Below are 22,321 nucleotides of genomic sequence, written 5' to 3' on the forward strand. Positions count from 1 at the left end.
AATGGTGAAAATTGGTCAGTAAATAAAGAAGATATGTACAAGTATCTTACCATAAAAAATTTGAATGTTTGGGAATCAACTGAAAACAAAAACTGACTTAATTTTTTATCAAAGAACCATGTTTCTTATGGTATTTTTTTTTATCAAGCACTATTATGATATGCAGTATGTATTGGAAACCAACCTCTAAGTTAAGAATGTTTTCATGCTATTACTGTATTCGTTAGCAAAATACAGTACATTACTGTACTTACCATACCGGTACATGGCAAAACTTTACGCTCGGCAATCGATCGTCGGGGCATATGTCTTCATGAAATAAGTTTTTTTTTTCATATACTGTTTTAATATCAGTGTGAGAGTAGTCCCTATATAGGAATTTAGGAGCAAAACATAAATATCAAAGAAACTAGAAAAAAATAGCTGAAAAACATCCTTAAGTGAACCAGCTATAGTAACCCATATACATAGAGATCTTAGTTTTTGGCATAAAATTTTGTTTATAATTATCTGAAGTGACAACTTTTCCTAAATAGTTTTTTTTGCTTGTAGCATCAGTTATCCATCAGATGGCACCAGGCATTTTTATTCCACCTTGCTTGTTTGTTATTGCCTCAAAGGGCACAGTCAGGTTAGGTTTATTAGTTCATGATAGCAGTTTTGATTGCTATCTCAGGACTTTAGGAAAATACCTTGGCCCTGATAACTTTATGGTGACAGCATACACCATACTATTATTAAATGTATAAATGTATGGTCTTTGTATGCCGAGAGAATTTTTCCAGAATATCATCTGGTGCTGCTGAGAATACTGCACTATCAGGACCCAGTCCTACTTTTGTCTGTGATAGGTATTTATTGAAAGCATGTATTATAAGATTAAAATTGGAATCTGTGTTAAGCTGTGCATTAGTGATTTGGTGTAAAATTATTACAATAGTTTAGATTATACAATCTTTTAAAATTTTTGGTGAGTTGATTAACTTGTATTTCAGATGGTGTTTAACGTGCTGTATAGGAAGGCATTACATGCATCGGATAAATGGTCTCACTGGGTGCTCTTAGCAACACTTCATATCCTTGAAACAAATACTGCCCCAGTTCTAGACATCAAATCTCTGTGTAAGTTACAAGGTTTATGTAAAAGTAATGCAAATTACTTTGAAAGTAAGAAATTAAAAGATGAAGTGGTTGAAAAAAAATCAGACTATTTTATATCCAGTGAGTTGGAATCGCAGTGTCCTGGACAGGTGTCGAAGAATGATGTTGATTTAGATATTGCTGCTGCATCTGAATCTCATTCCAAGAAAAGGAAGCACTCTGGGGAAACTGACAAAGTTAGAAAGTTGAAAAAGACGGAAGACAAACCTGGTACTAATTGTAAAGAGACTGGCGGAAATAAAATTGAATTTACCAAAGATTATAATTCAGAAATTGTCAAGAAATTTCATGGGACAGGTACCTTGTTTTCTTCAAAGGAATCGCAAGTAACCCCCAAGATGCTGAGTTTAATGCACAATAAATGGACTCAGATGTGGAAGAAAAAATTACATAATAGGGGCTCCCAAACAGAGGATGAAATAGATAGTAAATCTTATTCTTCAGTGCACACTCAAACGCAAGAGCTGTCAGAGGATAAAACAGATGTTGGAAACAAAACTTATATCCACCAAGAAGTTCAAACGGTTATTCGTCAATATCAACATTTTTCTAGCCAGTATTCATACAATCCTAAACTTGTGAAAAAACCTACAGTGCCATGGAAGTTGATTCGTATTTCTGGATTGCCTGTTAAGAAAACAAAGAAGAAGAGCTGTTCATCAGACCAGCCTAACCAAAGAAATGATGAAAATGGAACAGAGTATAAAGTAGAAACAGAAAATGATGGTATGCCAGACAACAAGTCTGATGTTGAAACATCTGAAAGCTCTCTCGTTGATATCAAGTTGAGAAAAAGTCTGTTTCATGGCAGATTAATGATTACCTCTAAGAGTAAAATAACTCCTCCAAATATTCCTCTATTGCCTGTTGATAGTTTTCTCCTCAATGACCCAAGGGTTTTTGAAAGTGACTAAATTAAAATAGGTAATAGAGGAATATTGTAAACTATCCAATACTATATTTCAAGACTAAGGGAAGATTTTGAAGACACAACAAAAATTTGTATTGTTTTATTTTATTTTTTTATACCGTAACTCATTGCTATTCCTGTCTTAATAAGTTATAAAGACATTAAACAACAATGTTCATACTTTCATATAATTTTAATAGAAATTTTGTATACTAAAAGTGAATATTTTAAAATTACACATAAGAGTTTACAAGGTTTTCATTTAGTCCTACCCCTAAAAATTTTTATCTCCGCTACTTAATTGAGGATTGCTTAGTAGGAGTTATGCAATTATTTGAGGAATTTGGATATGTTATTTGGTTGTGGTAGCGACTGTTGAATGACTGTTTCTAATGTTCATATAATTTGTCATGGTATGTGATATTTATCCAGAGATATTAGTTCTGTAAATCTAGGGAAAATTTATTATTGTACAGTTAGGGCCAAAGCTTTATCAATTGCATTGTAGATTTAAAGTCCTCCTTTGAAAATAGCCTTGCAAATATAATGTGTGCAACTTTTCCAGTACATATAAGCTTTTTCTTTAATATAACTAATTTTGTAGTTAAACTGAGTACATAGTGACTCAGATGTACGTATAGTATGTACGTACATTATTAGATTTATTAATTTTTAAGTCCATAGCTGCTTGCTTTTGTCCTTGGCTTGTATGTTGAAAATGAACATTTCTTAAAATTGCTGAAGATTTAGTACCAAGTACCCAACAGCATCCATATAGAAATCACTTAAAGGTTTGTATTAACAAATAGCAGCAACATATACCTTAGATCTCTGAGAAAAGAATATGGATTAAAAGGTGGGATCTTTGAGTGTAGCTTTACACCCAAGGATTGCACATGAGAAATTCAACATCAATATATATGAAAGCACAAGGAAACGAATTGCATCACATCATTCCATTACTTACCTTCATGTCCCCAACCTCCCTAATAAACTCACAACCCCTTGGTGGTTTGACACATTATCAAAACTGGTGGAAGTAAAGCACTTATTAGGTGGACAGCTAAGCACACTAAAAAGTTGATGCAAGAAATTGCAGAATAGACTAACCATGAAAGTGACATTGCAAATGCCATGTTGCTATAGGAATGTTGGTAACACACTTGAGCAGCATACAGTAAGGTCCCTGAATATTTCAGAAAAGTGATAAAAAGAACATAATCTTGGAGGTCATATGTCTTGGGTATATCCAGTATTAACATTTTCTGGCTAATATAGCAGATTGTGTTTAGAAATAAAAAGTTTTTTTTTCTAATCAAGTAAGAAACTCTTCTACTCAGTAAGAAACTCTTCTACTCAGTAGAAATCACTATAGTAACTGTAATATTACTCACAATTTGGGAATACATTATGAAAATGTTAATCTCATCGTTAATATAGAAAAGTACTACTGTAAAATCAAAATTGGTACAGAAATAATTACAGTAAATTTTGAAACACTGTAGGATCGATTACACAAAAATCACACTGCTACAGTTAACTGGGTAAGGAACCCTCTTCTTACCAACTTTCGAAAAAATACGGCATTCCCATAATATGCTCTGTAGCTTAACCGAGAAAAGACACAAGCAAAGCAAATAACAACAAATGTGCTTTACCAGATGTGGTAAATACATGAATGAATTTGTGGTATATGCAAGGGTCTGAAATTGTAATTGTCACAGTTTGGTTCTCAAAACTGTAGGACAGCTTAAGATTTCAAAGTCTTTAATTTAGAAAGTATACCTGCTGAAGTTTTTCAATGTAAACACCTGTGGTTATCTTCTTCAGTGTTTATAAGGCGTGACACAACTTGGAGATACTCAGTTCTTGAATAAGTACATAACTTCTTGCCCACCTTATCCCTACATTAAGGGGTCGGTTGCCTGATGCGCCTTCTCCACTGCCTTCTATCAAAGGCATCATCCTCCATCAAGCCTCTTCTCTCCATATCTTCCTTCACTTGATCTTGCCATCTACTTCTCTGTCTCCCTTTCGATCTTCTTCCTCTAACAGGTTCTTCCCAACCCCTCTTCACTCCCTCCTCGCCATCAGTCCTTAACACATGCCCATACTATCTCAATCGTGGTTCTTGTATCTACTACTGAATCAGTACATAACACTGTACTGTACTGTATATGGATATTTATTTTTATTCATAAATGTCTTAACTGACTGAACTTATCAGGTATTCAATGGTATGTTTCTGATAAATAAAAAGATGAAAATAGAGAAAATAGCTTTCTTCAAGGTAGCGTTTGAGTAACACTGTTTATCTTGGCATGTAATGATACTCTGTGCAGTTACCTACTCAAGTTACAAAGTATTAAACCTGCTACATGTCTGATGAATCCTTAATTTTGTTATAATTTAAGTTGGCCCAGGGCTTCCTCGGCAAGAATTTCAGCAGTGTGTTTTGAAAACCGAAGTTATTTTCTATAAAGGTGGTACTACAATATGGAACTATCTATGATATCAAACTAGACGTGAAAGAGAAAGTAATGGCCATCAGTTAATTAGTAAAATTATTAGGGTTAATGTTGTACACCTTTATAATCGTTTGTGGATCAGAAATTTGTTTCCTCAAGCTGCAGTTATTCCCATTTCAAACCAAGGAACAATTACAGACCAATTTCCTAACAAGTTTTTCATCTCGGCCTAATCCTGTTTCTGTACGAGGTAACCGTTTTGGATGAGCTGCTTCCATCTACCTTTGTGGTGTGCTTCTGCTTAAGACCTTTCTCTTTCAATTCCTCCCTCAGTCTCTCTCCATATCTTTCTTGGTCTTCCTCCTCATCTTCTACCGTGCATTTCCATCTCCATAGTATGCCTTCCAATAAGGTCTTCCTCCCTCCTCGGTAGGTGTCTGTACTCTCTCAGCCTCGCCTCCTCAACTTTTTAAATATTTCAACCATCTTTGTTGACCCTCTAATATATTAATTCCTAACCCTATCCTCCCTTGTTACACCAAACATCCATCTTAACATTCTCATATCTGCCACATCGGTTTTCTCCTTGTCTGTCTTTGGCATACGTGCTGATTCCATATCGTACAAATAGCTGGTCTTACCACTCCTTTATGGAACTTTCCCTTTAGTCTTAATGGCACTTTTTTGACCCAAAGGATTCCAGAGGCAGCCCTCCAGTTATTGTAACCTGCTTATATCCAATATTTTACTTATCCATCCATTCTTTCACCAGCCTCTACTATATACCACGAGTACTATTTGAACTTGCCTACTCCATTTCTTCTCCATCTAACCTCATACAGGCAGTCCCTGGTTATTGGTGGTGGTTCCATTCCGACAACTTAGTGATAACCGAAAATCGAAGAGTTTCGGCGTACTGGGTTTTGGCACCACTAACTGGAAATCGGCACATTTTACCGATTTTCGGCGATAGACAAGCCCCATAAAATTGGATCAGCAATAACCAGGGACTGCCTACTCTCCCTGTTATCCCCTTCAGTGGTGGTGCACATGCAGGATATTCTGTTTTTGACCTCCTTATCCTCATTCCTTTATCCTCCAGTGCTAATCTCTAACTTCCCTCCAGTACCCCATTCCACTCGGCACACAACACAATGTCATCTACATATAATATGCTCTGTGGATCTTTCTTAACTCCCAATTTCCTAACAAGTTGCCTATGCAAATTGTAGAGGGAATGGTGCATGTCAAACCTGTATTACATTTACATAAAAATAAGATTTTGATCCCTAAAAGATTCTCTTTCTCATCCGGAAGACCACATCCATAGAGGGTTTGAATACAGACTTAGAATAGCAGTTATTTTTGTTGATACAGTATACAAAAAGTCTATGATACTGCACGGAGGTGCACTCCATATTAAAAACATCATAAAAAAATTTGTATGTGGTAACTTGTCAATTTTCATTGAAAATTTTGTAACAGACCATATCGTTCAAGATAAAATTTGTAATAATCGTTCAAAGACTTTCCCACTTGCAGACAGAGTTACACAGGGAAGTGATTTTATTAGCACCCTCTTAACACTAGCAGTAAACGATGGGAGTCTACCTTTTATAATCAAGAAAATTATTTACAAGGACAGCTTTGTTGTATGCGTACAGGAATGATTTTGTTATGTGCCACATAATGAGAGAGAGGCCAAACTTTAGTTGTTATTACGTTTGAAAAGTTTACATCACACTTTTGACTAAATTCATTCCAAGAGTTTTTAAACCTGCAGAGAGAGACTTACAGATATTAAGTGATCTTAAACAGTTAAAACTCAACAATGGCAAGCAAGGTCTAAATGCAATACCTAATCATTTTATCTTAACTTGGATTTGCATTGATGTGCAATCTGTTGCCCATAAATGCATTCTAATTTAATGGTTATGACCAAATGTCTAGTGAACAAGAACTAAATGCAATATACCTTTAAGCACTGTCCTATATAATTACATTTACATTGTGAAAGTTGAGTAAAAAGTCATATTAATGTGTGTTCGCTGACACACTTCCGTTGTGCATGATTATAGTCTCAGAAGTCAGTATCCCTTATTTAAGTGTGATCTATACACTAATTGTGTTAATCAGAAAACATATTGCATTACTCGATTACCCAAGGGTTTGACCAGTGATATATGGTAGCCAAAGTAGATTTATGGAGCATTTTGGACAAGAAAGAATTTGTAATTTTTGTACACCATGCCAAAGAGAAAAGGTGCTAATTCACACACTCCCTGCACCTCCCACTCCATATGTGTTTATCCCTCACAATAATCAGTCGCTCAGAAGTGATAACCAAAATTATGTAATTCCATTTTGAATTATGCTGTTGCTTTTTAAGCCCGTAAATCATGGAAGCTCCCATGTGTGTACCTAATATAGAGTATGTAACACTTAACAGTTACATTTTAGTGTGTGTGAATATCCAAAATATAATACATAAAAAAAACTGATGTAAAGTTTTGGAAACAAATTATTCAAAGAAATTTTGTGAAAATCTCCTACATTTTTAACCCAGCTATGAAATTTTGAAAAATCCACAATTTACTAAAATCTAAATATTGTTAATCTAGAAAAATCGTTCAGGGAAGTCTTGTGTAAGCTAAATTAATTATCTCGGTGGTTGGTCAGACTACTTGAGATTATTGTAAAATAAAATTTAACTTGCTCATCAATTGCTAGTAGCAAGATCCATTCTTTCTCAGTGGCTCTTTAAGATGATATCCACACCTAGTTCTTGGGTTCTGTCAGTGTCACAGCTTCTACTGTGGGTTTCACAGACAGTACAAGCAGGTTTTTGGGCAATAACACTTAACAAACACACTTATCAGTACGAGATTTTGCTATAGTGTACTATTACACCCAGTGCCGTAATTTATAAGAGTAGTTGAATCGCTAATTGTAAAGAATAAAGACACTTTTCTCTGTAACAAGAGGCAAAAACTCGATTAGCGAGAAATGGATACGAACACAACAGTATAAAAAGCTCTGTCTGCCCTCTCCCTCCACTTCCACCCCCCTCCTTCCTTCCCCCCCCCCTCTCTCTCTCTCTGAAAGTTGCTTGGTTAAACTTATTTTGTATGATTTTTTTCTATCTATCTATCTAATAATTTACATTGTTGCATACATCTAATGATCCGCACGGTTGTTACCTGCCATTTGACTAATTTATCTCTGCACTGATCTGCCCATTCTCTCTCTCTCTCTCTCTCTCTCTCTCTCTCTCTCTCTCTCTCTCTCTCTCTCTCTCTCTCTCTCTCTCTCTCTGGTAGTGGTACTGTAAATGGTTATTAGTGTTAGGACTTAGGGCCGCTGTAACACAATGGTAAGTTCTGTATGAAGGAAGGGATTTTATATATATGAAATAAGCATTCATGACTTGAAAATATGTGCATTGATATAATGAAGGCTTTTAACTCTTAATGAATGTCCCGGAGAAAGGCTCCATTTTTAGTTGTAACTCAGAGTAACTATAACCAGTTACCTATTCAAAGCAATCTGAAGGAAATTGGCAGCTTTCTCTTTGCTATAAAAGTTGAAAAGTTGCATGACAAATGCACCCCCCAGATGCTGAAGCCTTGCCGAGGATGGGGGGCTTAGGGTTCAGCAGCTGGGCCCTGATGCCTGGTGGGAACTACTTTCTCGCTGGGCCTTGGTGCCCAGCTGTTGATCCAACTAAATAAGTCAGCCCTTTTCCTTTTACTAAAACTTTTCTTCCTTCTGCTTCCTCCCTCTATAAGGCACGGTTTTTATGTTGATGACTTGGATTGGTTTTGGACATGATTTGGACTTGTTCATTGGATTTGATGGAGGGTGAGGATGGTTGGCATGCCACCTCATCCGTAGAACTCGAGTACCTAACGTGGTCGAGCGAGGGGAAAGTTTAGATGTCAAACCCCGCTCTTAGTGCTGGGTCTGATCTCGACGGACATCATGACGCCTTAAGCACTGAGGGTGGGGTGTATATCTGGGTGGTACCCCTAGGGCAGCCCTGTATGGGATAACACTGTCCTCTAAATGTGGCTCCATGGTGGGTGGGGGACTACCTGGACGAATCATCAATTCTACGTCTTATGGACACACTAAAACCTTCTGTTGACGACTTGGGCAAGGATAAGGACAAGGAAAATTTTGGTAATTCTTCCATTGTGACTTTGGAGCCTTTTTCTAATGAGCTCCTTGTTACAAACATTTTGTATGTAAAACCAGTCCCTTTAGACTGGAATTATGAAACCTTATTCAATGAATTTTGTAAATTTGGGAATGTAAAAGAATTACGGAATAGACTTGGAAAAAATTACGGTTGTTTTGAATTTTGGATATTTTTCAACAATGAATCGGAAGCTCACAGAGCCTACAGAGAGTTTAGGTCAGACTCTATGAGTGTTGGACTTGTAGAGGCAGAAGAGGTCCCTAGGTATCTTGAGATATATAGACCACCAACTGAAACTAAAGATTCGAATAAAATAAGTAAAACCCCCAGATCACCAGACCCAGCTAAGTGGTTGATTATTTCAACACATGGTGAGAGAGGCAACCTCTTCAAGGTGAAAAGGTTGGTAAGCCAGAAGATTGGCAATGTTGGGAGCCCAGAAGTAACTCGCTTTGGGCGTAGTAGTTTTTTAGTTCATGCCAAGACCAATGTTCAATCAGTAATGCTCCTAAATTTAAAGCTTGATCCCAAAGGTATGATAAAAGAGGTAAAACCTCTCTATAATTTTAGTTACGCAAAGGGTGTCATCTTCAATGAAGATTTACATGAAATGGACGAAGAGGAAATTTTGGAGATGTGTCCAGACGTGGTTTGGAAGGTTTTCAAGGTGCCCCGCTCGTCTATGATTATTTTAACATTTGTAAGTCCTTTTTTGCCATCTGAAATTGTTCTTGACAATGAAATTATGAAAATTCGTCCTTATAGACCGAGAGTGCTCCAGTGTTTTAAATGTTTTGGCTTTGGACACTCCTCAAATGTTTGCACCAGAAATAAACTTTGTGAATCGTGTGGCAAGCCTGAGCACGAGGAATGTTCTGAACCGGTAATTTGTGTGAACTGTAAGGGTGAACATCGAGCCCGAGATAAGAAATGCAGTGAATTTAAAAAAGAACAGGAGGCATTACTTAAATCTATCGCTGAACACATCAGTGTGGGACAGGCCAAGAAGCTATTGGGAAGGAAAACTTATTCAGATGCCTTGAAGGCACAACAGCTGGATATTGCTACTTCTGGTGCCCCTTCAGGTGGTGCTCCCCGGGGGTGTCCTAATGGGGTTTCCCATGCCCTCTCTGGTGGGGCTCCCCGTGCCCCCCCTGTTGGGGCTCCCCATGCCCCCCTTGGTGGGGTTCCCCGTGCCCCCCTTGGTGGGGTTTCCCACGCCCCCTCTGGTGGGGCTCCCCACGGCCCCCCTAGTGGGGCTTCTCATGGCCCCTCTGGCGGGGCTCCTCATGGCCCCTCTGGCGGGGCTCCTCATGTTGTAGAGACACTGGTCAAGCCAGGGGACCCTGTTGTTTCAAGGGTTCAAGCCAGGTCTCAATTTGTTGACGACTTTTCTCTGTCAGGGACATTGCCTGACATTGAGCCCTCACCTGATCTTGACATTACAGTGCACCGTGGAGATGACGGTGAGGAGATAGAGGCCCTCTTTATTCGTCAGAAGAGGGCCCTTTCTCCCTCTTCGCCTCATTCACGGTCACTCAACAATCGTAGAAAGAACAAAAGTAAAACTGAAAGGGCAAGTGAAAGCCCATCTTCTAAAAGATCTGTAACACCTAGATCTAGGTCAAATAGTACTGGTAAAACTGATAAGATCTCTCTCACCAGGACACAGATTCCTAAATTAGTAGGGAATTTTAAGATCCCTTCCTCTAAATAATGGCGCTCATGCAATGGAACATCCGTGGATTTATACCAAATAGAGAGCAAGTTCGGGTTCTGTTTAGGGAACATGATTTATCTGCGATGTGTCTACAAGAGACAAAGTTGGGAGAGCACACACCCAATGTGGGTTTTAATTATTCATTTCACAGGTCTCCACCCCTGATAGGTGTACGTGCTCAGGGAGGCACAGGCATCATAGTCCGCAAGTCTGTTAATCACAGGGTTGTTCAATTGAACTCTGTGTTGCAGGCTTGTGCAGTCCAAATTTTTAATTGTAAATGGATCACAATTTGTTCTCTCTACCTTGATCCATCATTAGAAAGTAGATTGCAGGATGCGCAGGGTAATCCTCGTCAGCTAGAATTAAACGATCTTCAGACACTGATAGACCAGCTTCCTAAACCCTTCATTCTGATGGGGGATTTTAATGCCAAGCACACTCTCTGGGGAGAGCCAAACTGCGACCGGTGGGGTTTAATAATAGAACAGCTGCTTGACTTAAATGACATCACTTTAATGAATGATGGTTCCCCTACAAGACATGATGTTTTTCATAATACTGATTCAGCCATTGACCTCACTATCTGCTCTTCGTCTTTGAGGTTAGATTATCAGTGGGTAGTAGACCAGAATGATCATGGCAGTGATCATTGGCCCATTCACTTAAAGTATATGAAAAATATTCCATCTCCATGTTTACCAAAATGGAAAGTAGGGGAGGCTGACTGGGGATTATTCAAAAAATCTACTGAAGTTGATAAAGAGATAACTGATTTTCAGAGCCCAACATCTGCTTATGAGTATTTAATCAGTATATTGCTGTGTGGTGCCATGCTGTCTATTCCTCGAACTTCTGGTAAACCTCGTCGTCCTCTAGTACCTTGGTGGAGCGATTCATGTGCCTTGAGCCGAAAGATAACAAGAACTTGCTACAAGAGATATCGTAGATATCCTTGCTTGGTCAATAAAATTATCTATAAAAGAGCTCTTGCTAAGCAAAAGAAAACATTTAAGCAGGCAAAGAGGGAATCGTTTATCAGATATATTAGAGAGTTGAAATATGATTCCCCTATGTCATTAGTCTGGAACAGAATCCGAAAGCTGCAAGGGAAATTTTCTCCACCTCCCTTGCCTATATTGAAAATTGATGGCTTACTCATATCTGATTCTGGAGAAGTTGCAGAAACCTTTGGTAGGCATTTCTCTAATATATCTAGTGCCCTACATTACTCTACTGCATTCAGGAATATTAGGGACGGTACCACGGTTGTTCCTGCTGTTAGTTCAAATTCAGAGTCATATAATCTTCCTTTCACCATGAAAGAATTAGATCAAGCAATCTCGTTATCTTCCCCAACATCTCCTGGGGAAGATGATATACTGTACTCAATGATTTTTAATTTGCCTAGAAGTACAAAACAGTTTCTTTTAGACATTTTAAACAGTTTTTATCTTTCAGGAACTTCACCAGTGTCTTGGAAGATATCGATTATTGTGCCTGTTTTAAAACCTTTTAAAGATTCCTTCCTTCCTAAGAACTATAGGCCAATTGCTCTAACCAGTTGTGTTAGCAAGATTTATGAGAGGATGGTCAGTGCTCGACTTGTGTGGTATTTGGATTCAAAGAATCTTTTATCTAATCGGCAGTTTGGCTTTAGGAAAAATAGAAGTACTTCTGACCCTTTGATGTTCCTTACTCGGGAGATACAGAATGCTTTTGCTGTGCAAAACCAGACTGTTGCAGTGTTTTTTGACTTAGAAAAAGCCTACGACACTACCTTGCGAGGGGGTATCCTTTTGCAACTTGTAGAGTGGGGTGTTGTGGGTAATTTGTTCTATTGTCTGAAAGATTTTTTGTGAGAACGTTACCTGAAAGTAAGAGTGGGCTCTTACATTTCCTCTGCTTACCCTCAAGAAGAAGGGTTACCTCAGGGAAGCGTCCTTAGTCCAACACTCTTTAATGTAGCTGTCAACGGCCTACTAGAACAAGTTCCTGTCGGGGTGCATGGTCTGGCCTTTGCTGATGATTATGCAATAATCTGTAGCAAGTCTACAGCTGTCGAAGCTTGTCAAAAGATCCAGACTGCTATTAATGCTTCAACATTATGGGCCAGTGCTAAAGGTTTCAAATTTTCACCAGAAAAAACCAAAGCTATACGATTTTGCCGATTAAGAAGAGTGGAAGAGATCCCTACGCTGTTTTTAAATGATTCGATTTTACCTTATGAAGATAGCATTAAGTATCTAGGTATTACATTTGATACGAAATTAACTTTTACTCAACATGTTAATGAAGTTGTATGTAACGTGAAGCTTCGTCTTAATATTCTAAAAGTTGTTTCTAATTTTAATTGGGGGGCAGATCGAATCACCCTTTTGAGGATGTACCAGATTTTATGCCTAAGCAAAATTGATTATGGTTGTCAAATTTATGGTTGTGCATGCAAGACAACTGCAGAAATTAGATGTTGTCCATAATTTGGCTTTACGTATTTGTACGGGAGCCTATAGAACTTCTCCAGTAGAAAGCCTATATGTTGAGTCAGGTTTTCCCCCACTATTTATCCGTAGGGAGGAATTAGGCTTGAGAGTCATATCAAGAGTACTTGCATCAAAGCTGAACCCTAATTATAAGTATGTTAGAGAACCAACTGATAGAGCCCCAAATAGACCTAGACTGCCAAAGCCGCTTGAAGTTCGACTAGCAAGCTCTGCCAGGGAGGTGGGATTACTACCCCCTGCAGTAGCTGAAATTTCGCCCTCAAAATTTCCTCCTTGGAATAGGCCACTTTTAGAAATCTGCCCAATTAGGGACAGCAGGAGTATCAGCTCTGGTGATCAGTTGAGGGCAAGTTTTTTGGACCATGCTTTTGAACATGGTGATTCTCAACATATATATACTGATGGTTCGAAGGGTTCTGATGGTGTTGGTTGCTCTGTAGTGACTAGTGATAATATTATTAAAAAGAAGCTTCCATCTAATTCCTCTGTTTTTACAGCTGAACTGCTGGCAGTTTTGACTGCTCTTAAGTATATTTTTTATAGTTCTTATACTAACAAGGTTTTTACCATTTTTACCGACTCTTTAAGTGTTTTATCTTCTCTTAAAAGCCTAGTCTCTTGCAACCCTTTAGTGCAAGAAGTACAAGATTGGTTTTATCTTTTAATTAATAGAAGAGGTTTTTCTGTTAGGTTTTGTTGGGCTCCGTCCCATGTTGGAATTGTTGGGAATGAGCGAGCCGACGCTGCTGCTAAGGCTGCAACTAGGCTTAGGCACATTTCCAACATGGGTGTCCCTGTTTCCGATTTTAAAAATACCATTCGATTTTATTGTAGAGACCAGTGGCAGGCCCACTGGTCTACTTTAGATAATAATCTTAAATTAAAGTCGATTAGGCCTTCTGTTCATTCTTGGCCTCATAGCCGGATGGATAGAAGGTCTGAGATAGTTTTAGCTAGATTACGTATTGGCCACACTAAATATACTCACGGGTATCTAATGATGAGTGGAGCGGATAGGCAGGTTCCTCGCTGTTCCACCTGTCATGTGGATTTGACTGTGGTGCATATTTTGGTGGAGTGCCCTCATTTTGAAACCAAACGTAGAGCTTGTTTGCTGGCAAATAAGACACTTGCCAATATTTTAGGTGAAGGTGCTCAGGCAGAGCAAATTATGAAATTTTTAAAAAATATTGGTCTTTTTTACGAATTGTAATTATCTTTTAATTGGTTTATGTTTCTTGTTTGGTTTTTATGAATGAATGATTTGTATGTTAGATCGGTTGTGTGTATGTTTCTTTGTGTAATAGCGAATTTTATTATTCTTAAGATATATATGCGCTGAATGGCCCCTCGGCTCCGGCGCTTGGCTATGTGCCAAAAACTTTATAATCTAATCTAATCTAATGACAAATGCATTTCTGCAATCTTGCTGACATTTATGTTCCAAGTTCCGAGGTAGCCATCTCTTCTTCACCTTTGTAATACAAGTATATGGCTGATGACCCGAGTCCAAATGGGATTACGAAGAAGGCAACCAACCATAAGTATAACGATCGCTTTACCATCAATCATAGTGTCTATCGTTCTACTACTCCACCATACATTCAGATATCTCTCATTCTAATAACCATTTGCAGTACCACAGAGAGAGAGAGAGAGAGAGATGAGATGAGCATAGATAAATCAGTCGACTGGCAGGTAACCGAGTACATCATTAGATATATACAACACTATAAATTATTAGACAGAAGATAGATCGATAGATAGGTAGAAAAAAATCATACAAAATAATTATAAACTGAAGCAACTTTCAGAGAGAGAGAAGGGCGAGGGGCAAGTGAGGGAGAGTAGATGGAGCTTTTTTGTACTGTTGTGTTCGTATCCATTTCTGGCTAATCGAGTTTTTGCCTCTTGGTACAAGAACAAGTGTTTTTATTCTTTACAATTAGGGATTCGTAATTCTCTTATAAATTACGGCATTGGGTGTAATACACTATAGCAAAATCTCGTACTGATACGAGTGTTCGTTACAGAGTTATTGCCCAAAAACGTGCTTGCACACACTTTGAAACCCATAGTAGGTGTTCTTAATTTTTAGCCTCGTGTTGACTTAAACTATCCACCATGAACAGTAGTTTCAAGGGACTGATGTCAGCCAGACTCAAAGTATGCTGCAATTTACAGTAGAGAAGTGCATTCGTGCAGTTACTATCTTTAGTTTATAGTGCTACAACTTTGAGCAGTAAAGTTTAACACTTGGCATTGAACATGAAAAATAGAGACAAAACCTGTTATTTTTACTCGACATCATTCTTGATCACTGGGATGGTTTTCTTGGTGTAAAATGGTTAAGGAGGTTGGTCCCTCTCCCCATCATTGGCTATTTATCCAATTTATCTAGCTATTAAGTCAGAAAAAATGCAGTTTTGTGTTAAAAATATAAATTGTTGTATAAGATTAAACTCATCCTCCATAGGTGGATAGTGCCATCAGCGTACCTCATGCGGTGCACTGTAGGCATTACTTGGGGATCTTTGCATCATACTTTCGGCCTTTAGCTGTAACCACTTTCATTTCTTAAACTGTACACCTTTCATATTTTCTTTTATCTTACTTTCCAGTCTTTCCTTATGATTGATCATAGTGCAACTGCGAGGCTTTCCTCATGTTACAATTTTCAAACCTTTTGACTGTCAATTTCCTTTACAGTGCTGAATGACCTCATAGGTCCCAGCACCTGGCGCCTAAATTTTGTATTCTACTAGGTGACCAACCCAGCACTGACTGGGAAATCTCTAAATGACCACTGATACATTTTATATTTCACTCTCCCCCCCTTTTCCTATCCGGGCTGAACTTGAAGGGCTTTGGGAGCATCTCTATGCATCCCAGCGACCTCGTAAACTATGGATTAGATGTTAGTACAGTAGTACCTCGAGATACGAAAGGCTCAACTTACGAAAAACTCGAGATACGAAAGCCAATGCGAAAAGTTTAACGGCTCTACATACGAAAAGTTTTCAAGATACGAAAGGTTTTTGAAAGTCCGAGATTCGCCCGGATAACAATTTTGAAACTTGTGCCGCGCGCCGCCATCTTGGTACTAGTAGACTTGCCACCATCCTCCTGCTCTCCCATTGGTTCCTGATGCTAGTCACCACCATGAAATCCTTCTCTCCTATTGGACAGCATCCCTCCCATCTTGCATCTTATACGTATACGTGGTGGCGTACCTATCTCGGCCTCTTCGTACCAACATCTTTATCGTACGCACACGGCATTCGTTTGGTCCAACGATTTCGTTTAGTAACGTAAATTCGTTAGTGATTTCGTTGCAGTACTATTATCGTGTTGTGCGAAAACTTTATTGTGTTACTTACACGTAAATTACGTACAAGATAACGTAGTCATGGGTCCCAAGAAAGTTGAAATTCACAGAAAGAAGCGCATGCTCTCTTTGGAGACAAAGATGGAGATCATCAAGAAGTACGAAGCTGGTATGCGATTGAGTGTGATCGCAAAGGAATACGGCCGTAATCCGTCGACAATAGGCACCATCCTTAAACAGAAGGATGCCATCAAAGCAGCTACACTGTCAAAGGGCATCACTATTTTGTCCAGCAAGAGGAGCCACGTGCACGACGAGATGGAACGGCTGCTCCTCGTCTGGATAAAAGACAAGGAAATCGCTGGCTATACGGTAACGGAGACAGCAATTGCCCACAAGGCCAGCGCTATTTTCGGCGATTTGATTGCGCAGGCGTAAGACGACGGAGGGGAAGGGACTTCAACGCAAACCCCAGAGTTCAAGGCTTCGCATGAGTGGTTCGAGAAATTCCGTAAACAGACTGGCATTCATTCGGTGGTGTGTCATGGGGAGGCTGCCAGCTCGTACACAAAAGCGGCCAAAGCATTTAAGAAAACTTTCGACGAGATGATGACCAAGGAAGGCTACAGTTCTCAGCAAGTCTTCAATTGTGATGAGACTGGCCTTTTTTGGAAAAATAGGCCTCGTCGGACGTACATCACGGAGGAAGAGAAGAAGCTACCCAAGCATAAGCCTATGAAAGACAGGCTTACGCTCGCACTTTGTTCAAACGCCAGTGGGGATTGCAAGGTGAAGCCCCTACTGGTGTATCATTCCGAGACTCCTCGAGCCTTCAAGGCCCACAAAGTGCTGAAGGAGAAGCTTCCAGTGATGTGGAGGGCTAATGCAAAAGCCTGGGTAACGAGGCTTTTGTTCACAGAGTGGGTAAATCTGTGTTTCGGTCCGACAGTCAAGAAATTTTTGGAAGAGAAGCGCCTCCCCCTGAAATGTCTGCTGGTGTTGGACAATGCCCCTCCCCACCCTCCTGGCCTCGAGGAAGATATCCTAGCGGAGTATTCCTTTGTCAAGATTCTTTTTCTTTGGCCCAACACCACCCCTCTCCTCCAGCCCATGGACCAGCAAGTGATAGCAAACTTAAGAAGCTGTACACGAAACATCTTTTCAAGAGATGTTTCGACATCACCGATACCACAAACCTCACCTTGCTTCAAATTTGGAAGGAGCATTTCGACATCGTCATTTGCATCAGACTCATCGACCAAGCTTGGCAGGAAGTTTTGAGGCAAACCTTGAATTCCTCGTGGAGGAAACTCTGGCCTGATGCCGTATCCGCCCGAGACTTCGAGGGATTTGACGTGGGCGAAGCTGGTGCTGCAGAGTCAGAAACAGTTGACAATCCCGAAACTGTTTCCCAACCAGGTCTTGACGAGATCATTGCACTCGGCAAGTCCATGGGGCTAGTCGTCGACGAGGACGACATCAATGACCTTCTCGAGGAGCACCAAGAGGAGCTTACGACGGATGACCTGAAGGAGTTGGAGGCCATGCAACATAACGTTGTTCAAGAGGAGTTCTCTAGCAGCGGCGAGGAAGAGGAGGAGGACCCTATGACAACGGCAGAAATTAAGGATGTTCTAGCCACTTTTCACAAAGTGCAATCGTTTATCGAAAAAAGACACCCCGAAAAGGCTCACACAGGTCGTATACTTGCGCAGTTCGATGACGTTTGCCTGAGTCGTTTCAGGAACATTGTGAAAAGTAGGCAGAAGCAATCTTCCTTGGATCGTTATTTTTTAAAGAGGCCTTCAGCATTAGCAGGAGTAAGCAAAAAGGAAGAACCAAGTGATAAAAAACAAAGTTGAAAGCAAAAAGGAAGAACCAAGTGATGAAAAACAGAACGTTGAAAGTGGTGATGAAGTTGAAATTCTGTTAAAAAAAAAAAAAAAAAAAAAAAAAAAAAAAAAAAGCCTTATGTAAAAGTAAAAAAAAAGTTAAAAATAAAAAAAAGAAAAAAAATTTTATTTTTAGTTTTGTAAAGTTAAGTGTTACAGTTTTGTTAACCCTCTTACGCCGACTGGACGTATTTTACGTCGACATTTTTTGTCTCCCGTGTGCCGACTGGACGTATTTTACGTCGACTTACAAAAGTTTTTTTTAAAATTCGCGGAAAAATACTTATAGGCCTACCAGCCTAAAACTTTTGAATCACGCGCCTCGGGGGATGCTGGGAGTTCATGGATCAAGGTGTTGTTTTGTTTACAATCGTTACGCAGGCGCGCAAGCGCGAATTTCTTTCTTGCCGCACTAAAAAGTATCTGTGACACATCTCGGAAATTATTTCGTCACTTTGACATAATTTTTGTACCATTGTAAATTAGCCGTTACATGAAGTATTATATATGAAAATGTGCGCATTATTATGTAGAATACAACAATAAAATACTCATGATTGTAGCTTTTATCAGTTTTGAGATATTTTCATATAAATAACGATAAGTGCCAAAATTTCAACCTTTGGTCAACTTTGACTCTACCGAAATGGTCGAAAAACGCAATTGTAAGGTAAAACGCTTATATTTTAGTAATATTCAATTATTTACCTTAATTTTGAAACTAATTGGAAGCCTCTAGCACAATATTTCGATTTATGGTGAATTTATGAAAATTTTTCCTTACGTCCGCGCGGTAACTCTTCCGAAAAAAATCATACATGCGATTGTGGTAATGTTTTCACCATTTTAAAATTAGCCGTTATATAAAGTTTTATATATGGAAATGTGCGCAATTTCATGCACAATACAACTTAAAACAAACCATGGTTGTAGCTTTTATCAGTTTTGAGATATTTTCATATAAATAACGATAATTGCCAAAATTTCAACCTTCGATCAACTTTGACTCTACCGAAATGGTCGAAAAACGCAATTGTAGGCTAAAACGCTTATATTTTAGTAATATTCAAGCATTTACCTTAATTTTGCAACAAATTGGAAGTCTCTAGCACAATATTTCGATTTATGGTGAATTTATGAAAAAAATAACATTTTCTTTACGTCCGCGCGGCAACTCTTCCGAAAAAATCATATGTGCGATTGTGGTAATGTTTGCACCCTTTTAAATTAGCCGTTACATAAAGTTTTATATATGAAAATGTGCGCAATTTCATGTAGAATACAATAAAAAATAATTGAAGGTTGTAGCTTTTCTCATTTTTGAAATATTTGCATATAAATCACGATAAATAGAAAAAAACCACGTTCGGTCAACTTTGACTCTACCGAAATGGTCGAAAAACGCAATTGTAAGCTAAAACTCTTACAGTCTAGTAATATTCAGTCATTTATCTTCATCTTGAAACAAATTCGAAGTCTCTAGCAAAATATTTAGATTTATGTTGAATTTAAAAAAAAATCTTTCCTTCCCTCCGCGCGCGGATTATCCGCCACAGATCTCCGAAATGCGTACGTCCCATTCTCGGAATATTTGCTCCGTTTCATATTAGGCATTTCATAGTGTTTTATATATGAAAATGTGCGTAATTTCATGTAGAATAAAACGAAAAATATTTGAAGGTTGTAGCTTTTCTTATTTCCGAAATAATTGCATATAAAAAATATATACATAAAAAAATTCGACATTCGGTCAACTTTAACTCGTCAGATATGGTCGAAAACTGCAATTGTAAGCTAATACTCTTACAGTATAGTAATATTCAATCATTTTTCTTCATTTTGAAAGAAATTGGAAGTCTCTAGGACAGTATTTAGATTTATGGTGAATTTTTGAAAAAAATATTTGTTTACGTCCGCGCGTTACGAATTCATGCATTATTTTGTGATAATATTTTCTTTGTGTTGCTTTTATCGTTTTACAATGTGTTATATACCAAAATTATTGCAAGTTAGTGTACATTACAACGAAAAAAAAAGTAACTTGTTACCTTTAATCGTTTTGCGCACAGCGCAATTTGAATACAATTATATATGAAATTTCGTTTTTGCGCTATCATATATCGCATAATTTATATATGATGATAATTTTTTTCATTCCTGATGGTTGCATACTAAACTTCAGGCAATGACAAAAAAAGGAGCTAAAAATGAACTCTTAATCTTGAAAACTAAGCGCGCTGTGATTTTTTGAAAAAAATATTTTTTCCGCTTCCGCTCTCACTCCGAAACCCCTCCGGCACACGGGAGACAATTTTTTATTTACCGCTCCAGCGTAAGAGGGTTAATGTGTTTCGTAAGTTTTAGTTTTATAGTTTTCCTTAAATTTTTTATGTGTTTTCGTAAAGTTAAGTGTACGTACGTACGTACGTTATCTGCCGTTTGTCCTCCTCCTCTGCCGCCACTTTCGGAGATAGCCTCACTCGAAAGGTAAGCTTCCACATTTTACGTTAAAGTAATAATATTTCTTGTACACTAATATACACTTTATTTACAGGTTTTGCATTTTTATTATTAAGTTACGTATTGAATGGTCCAAATTGTTGTAGTATTTCATTGTTTATAGGTCAATTTAGCTTTATTATGAAATTTACTGGGGTGTTTTTGGAGGGCTTGGAACGGATTAGCCATTTTACATGTAAAATGTGGTCCAAGATATGAAAACCTCATGATACGAAAGGCGCCTCGGAACGGATTAATTTTGTATCTCGAGGTTCTACTGTATCTCATTTTTTACATTTTATTTTTCCACCCTTTCTCACACCCCCTTCCAATCAGGACTGAACTTGACTTAATGGGCGCCAGGAGTTTCATTATTCATCTCAGCTACCTCAAAAACTATGCGGTAGACACTAATATCTTTAGTTTTCAGTTAATTTTTACTAGTCACCACCTTCCTACCCCTTCTCACCCTCCTTCCTTACTATCAGGGTTGAACTTGGAAATAAAGGGTATCAGGAGTGTCACTATTAGTCTCAGCAACTTCAAAAATTATGGATTAGACACCAATATATGTATTTTGGTTATTTTTTTATTATTATTTTTTTTAGATATCACCACCTTCCCACCCCTTGCTTACCCCCTTACCTATCAGGGCTGAACTTGGACTAGAAGGGTATCAGGATTGTCACTATTTATCTCAGCGACGTCAAAAGCCATGGATTAGACACTAGTATCTGTTGTTTTCAGTTAATTTTACATGTCACCCACTTCCCACCCCTTCTAACACCCCTCCCCCATCCTATCAGGGCTGAACTTGGACTTGAAGGGCATTGGGAGAGTCACTGTTGTTCTCAGTGACCATGAAAAGTATGGATTAGACACTTCTGGCTGTCATTTCGAGTTATTTTTACATGTAACCCCTTCCTACTCCCTTCTTACTCCCCTTCCGATCAGGGCTGAACTTGAACTTGAAGGGCATTGGTGTCACTATTAATTTCAGCAACCATAAAATCTGTGGATTAAACAATATCTGTCATTTTCTATTATTTTTACACATTGCCTCTCTTGCCCCTTCCTATTGGGGCTGAACTTGGACTTAAAGGCATCGGGAGGTGTCACTGTTCCTCTGAGCAACCTCGAAAACTGTGGATTAGACACTAATATCTGTCATTTTGGTTATCACCCCCTTTCCTTATAGGGTTGAACTTGGGCTTGACTGTATCGTGAAGCTGTAAAGCATAACGTGTATAGCAAGGTCGAAAGAATGAAGTGCCCTGCAATCAAGCAACTCCTGAGATGGCTACCCTAGAAGTAAAAAAAAAAAACAGCAGAAGTTGATCTTGTGGCAGCTACTATGTTGTGCCAGTGTGCAGGCTCATTACCATAAGATATCAAAGATCGGTACTGTAGTAGTTTACAAGATTGATGACAAGGTTGCAACCTGTAGGCATAACTTAAGGTTCTTTGCAGCGTGCCTTCAGCCGCCTTTCATATTCTCTTCATCTTACTTTCCACCCTCTCATAGTAGCCTCCTCAAAGTGAGACCACCTTGACGTGGTGAGGGGGCTCTTAAACCCCTGGAATTTGTTCCCGGGTTTGAGTCCAAGAGTCTCATGTATTTAAAATATTAGAAATGTT

General features: G+C 38.6%; 1 protein-coding gene across 1 annotated transcript in view; it reads left to right on the forward strand.

Moving 5' to 3' along the window:
* The window catches only part of LOC135226456 (uncharacterized), a 116,213-nt gene extending 113,889 nt beyond the window's left edge, over positions 1–2,324 (forward strand). The window contains exon 3 of the mRNA XM_064266049.1: positions 996–2,324. Within this exon, the coding sequence (XP_064122119.1) occupies positions 996–2,075 (1,080 nt within the window). The 3' untranslated portion in view covers positions 2,076–2,324. The remainder of the gene's footprint in view (positions 1–995) is intronic.
* The last annotated feature ends 19,997 nt before the right edge of the window (positions 2,325–22,321 follow it).

Source organism: Macrobrachium nipponense, chromosome 14, assembly GCF_015104395.2.
Source record: "Macrobrachium nipponense isolate FS-2020 chromosome 14, ASM1510439v2, whole genome shotgun sequence".
NCBI classification, from domain to species: domain Eukaryota; kingdom Metazoa; phylum Arthropoda; class Malacostraca; order Decapoda; family Palaemonidae; genus Macrobrachium; species Macrobrachium nipponense.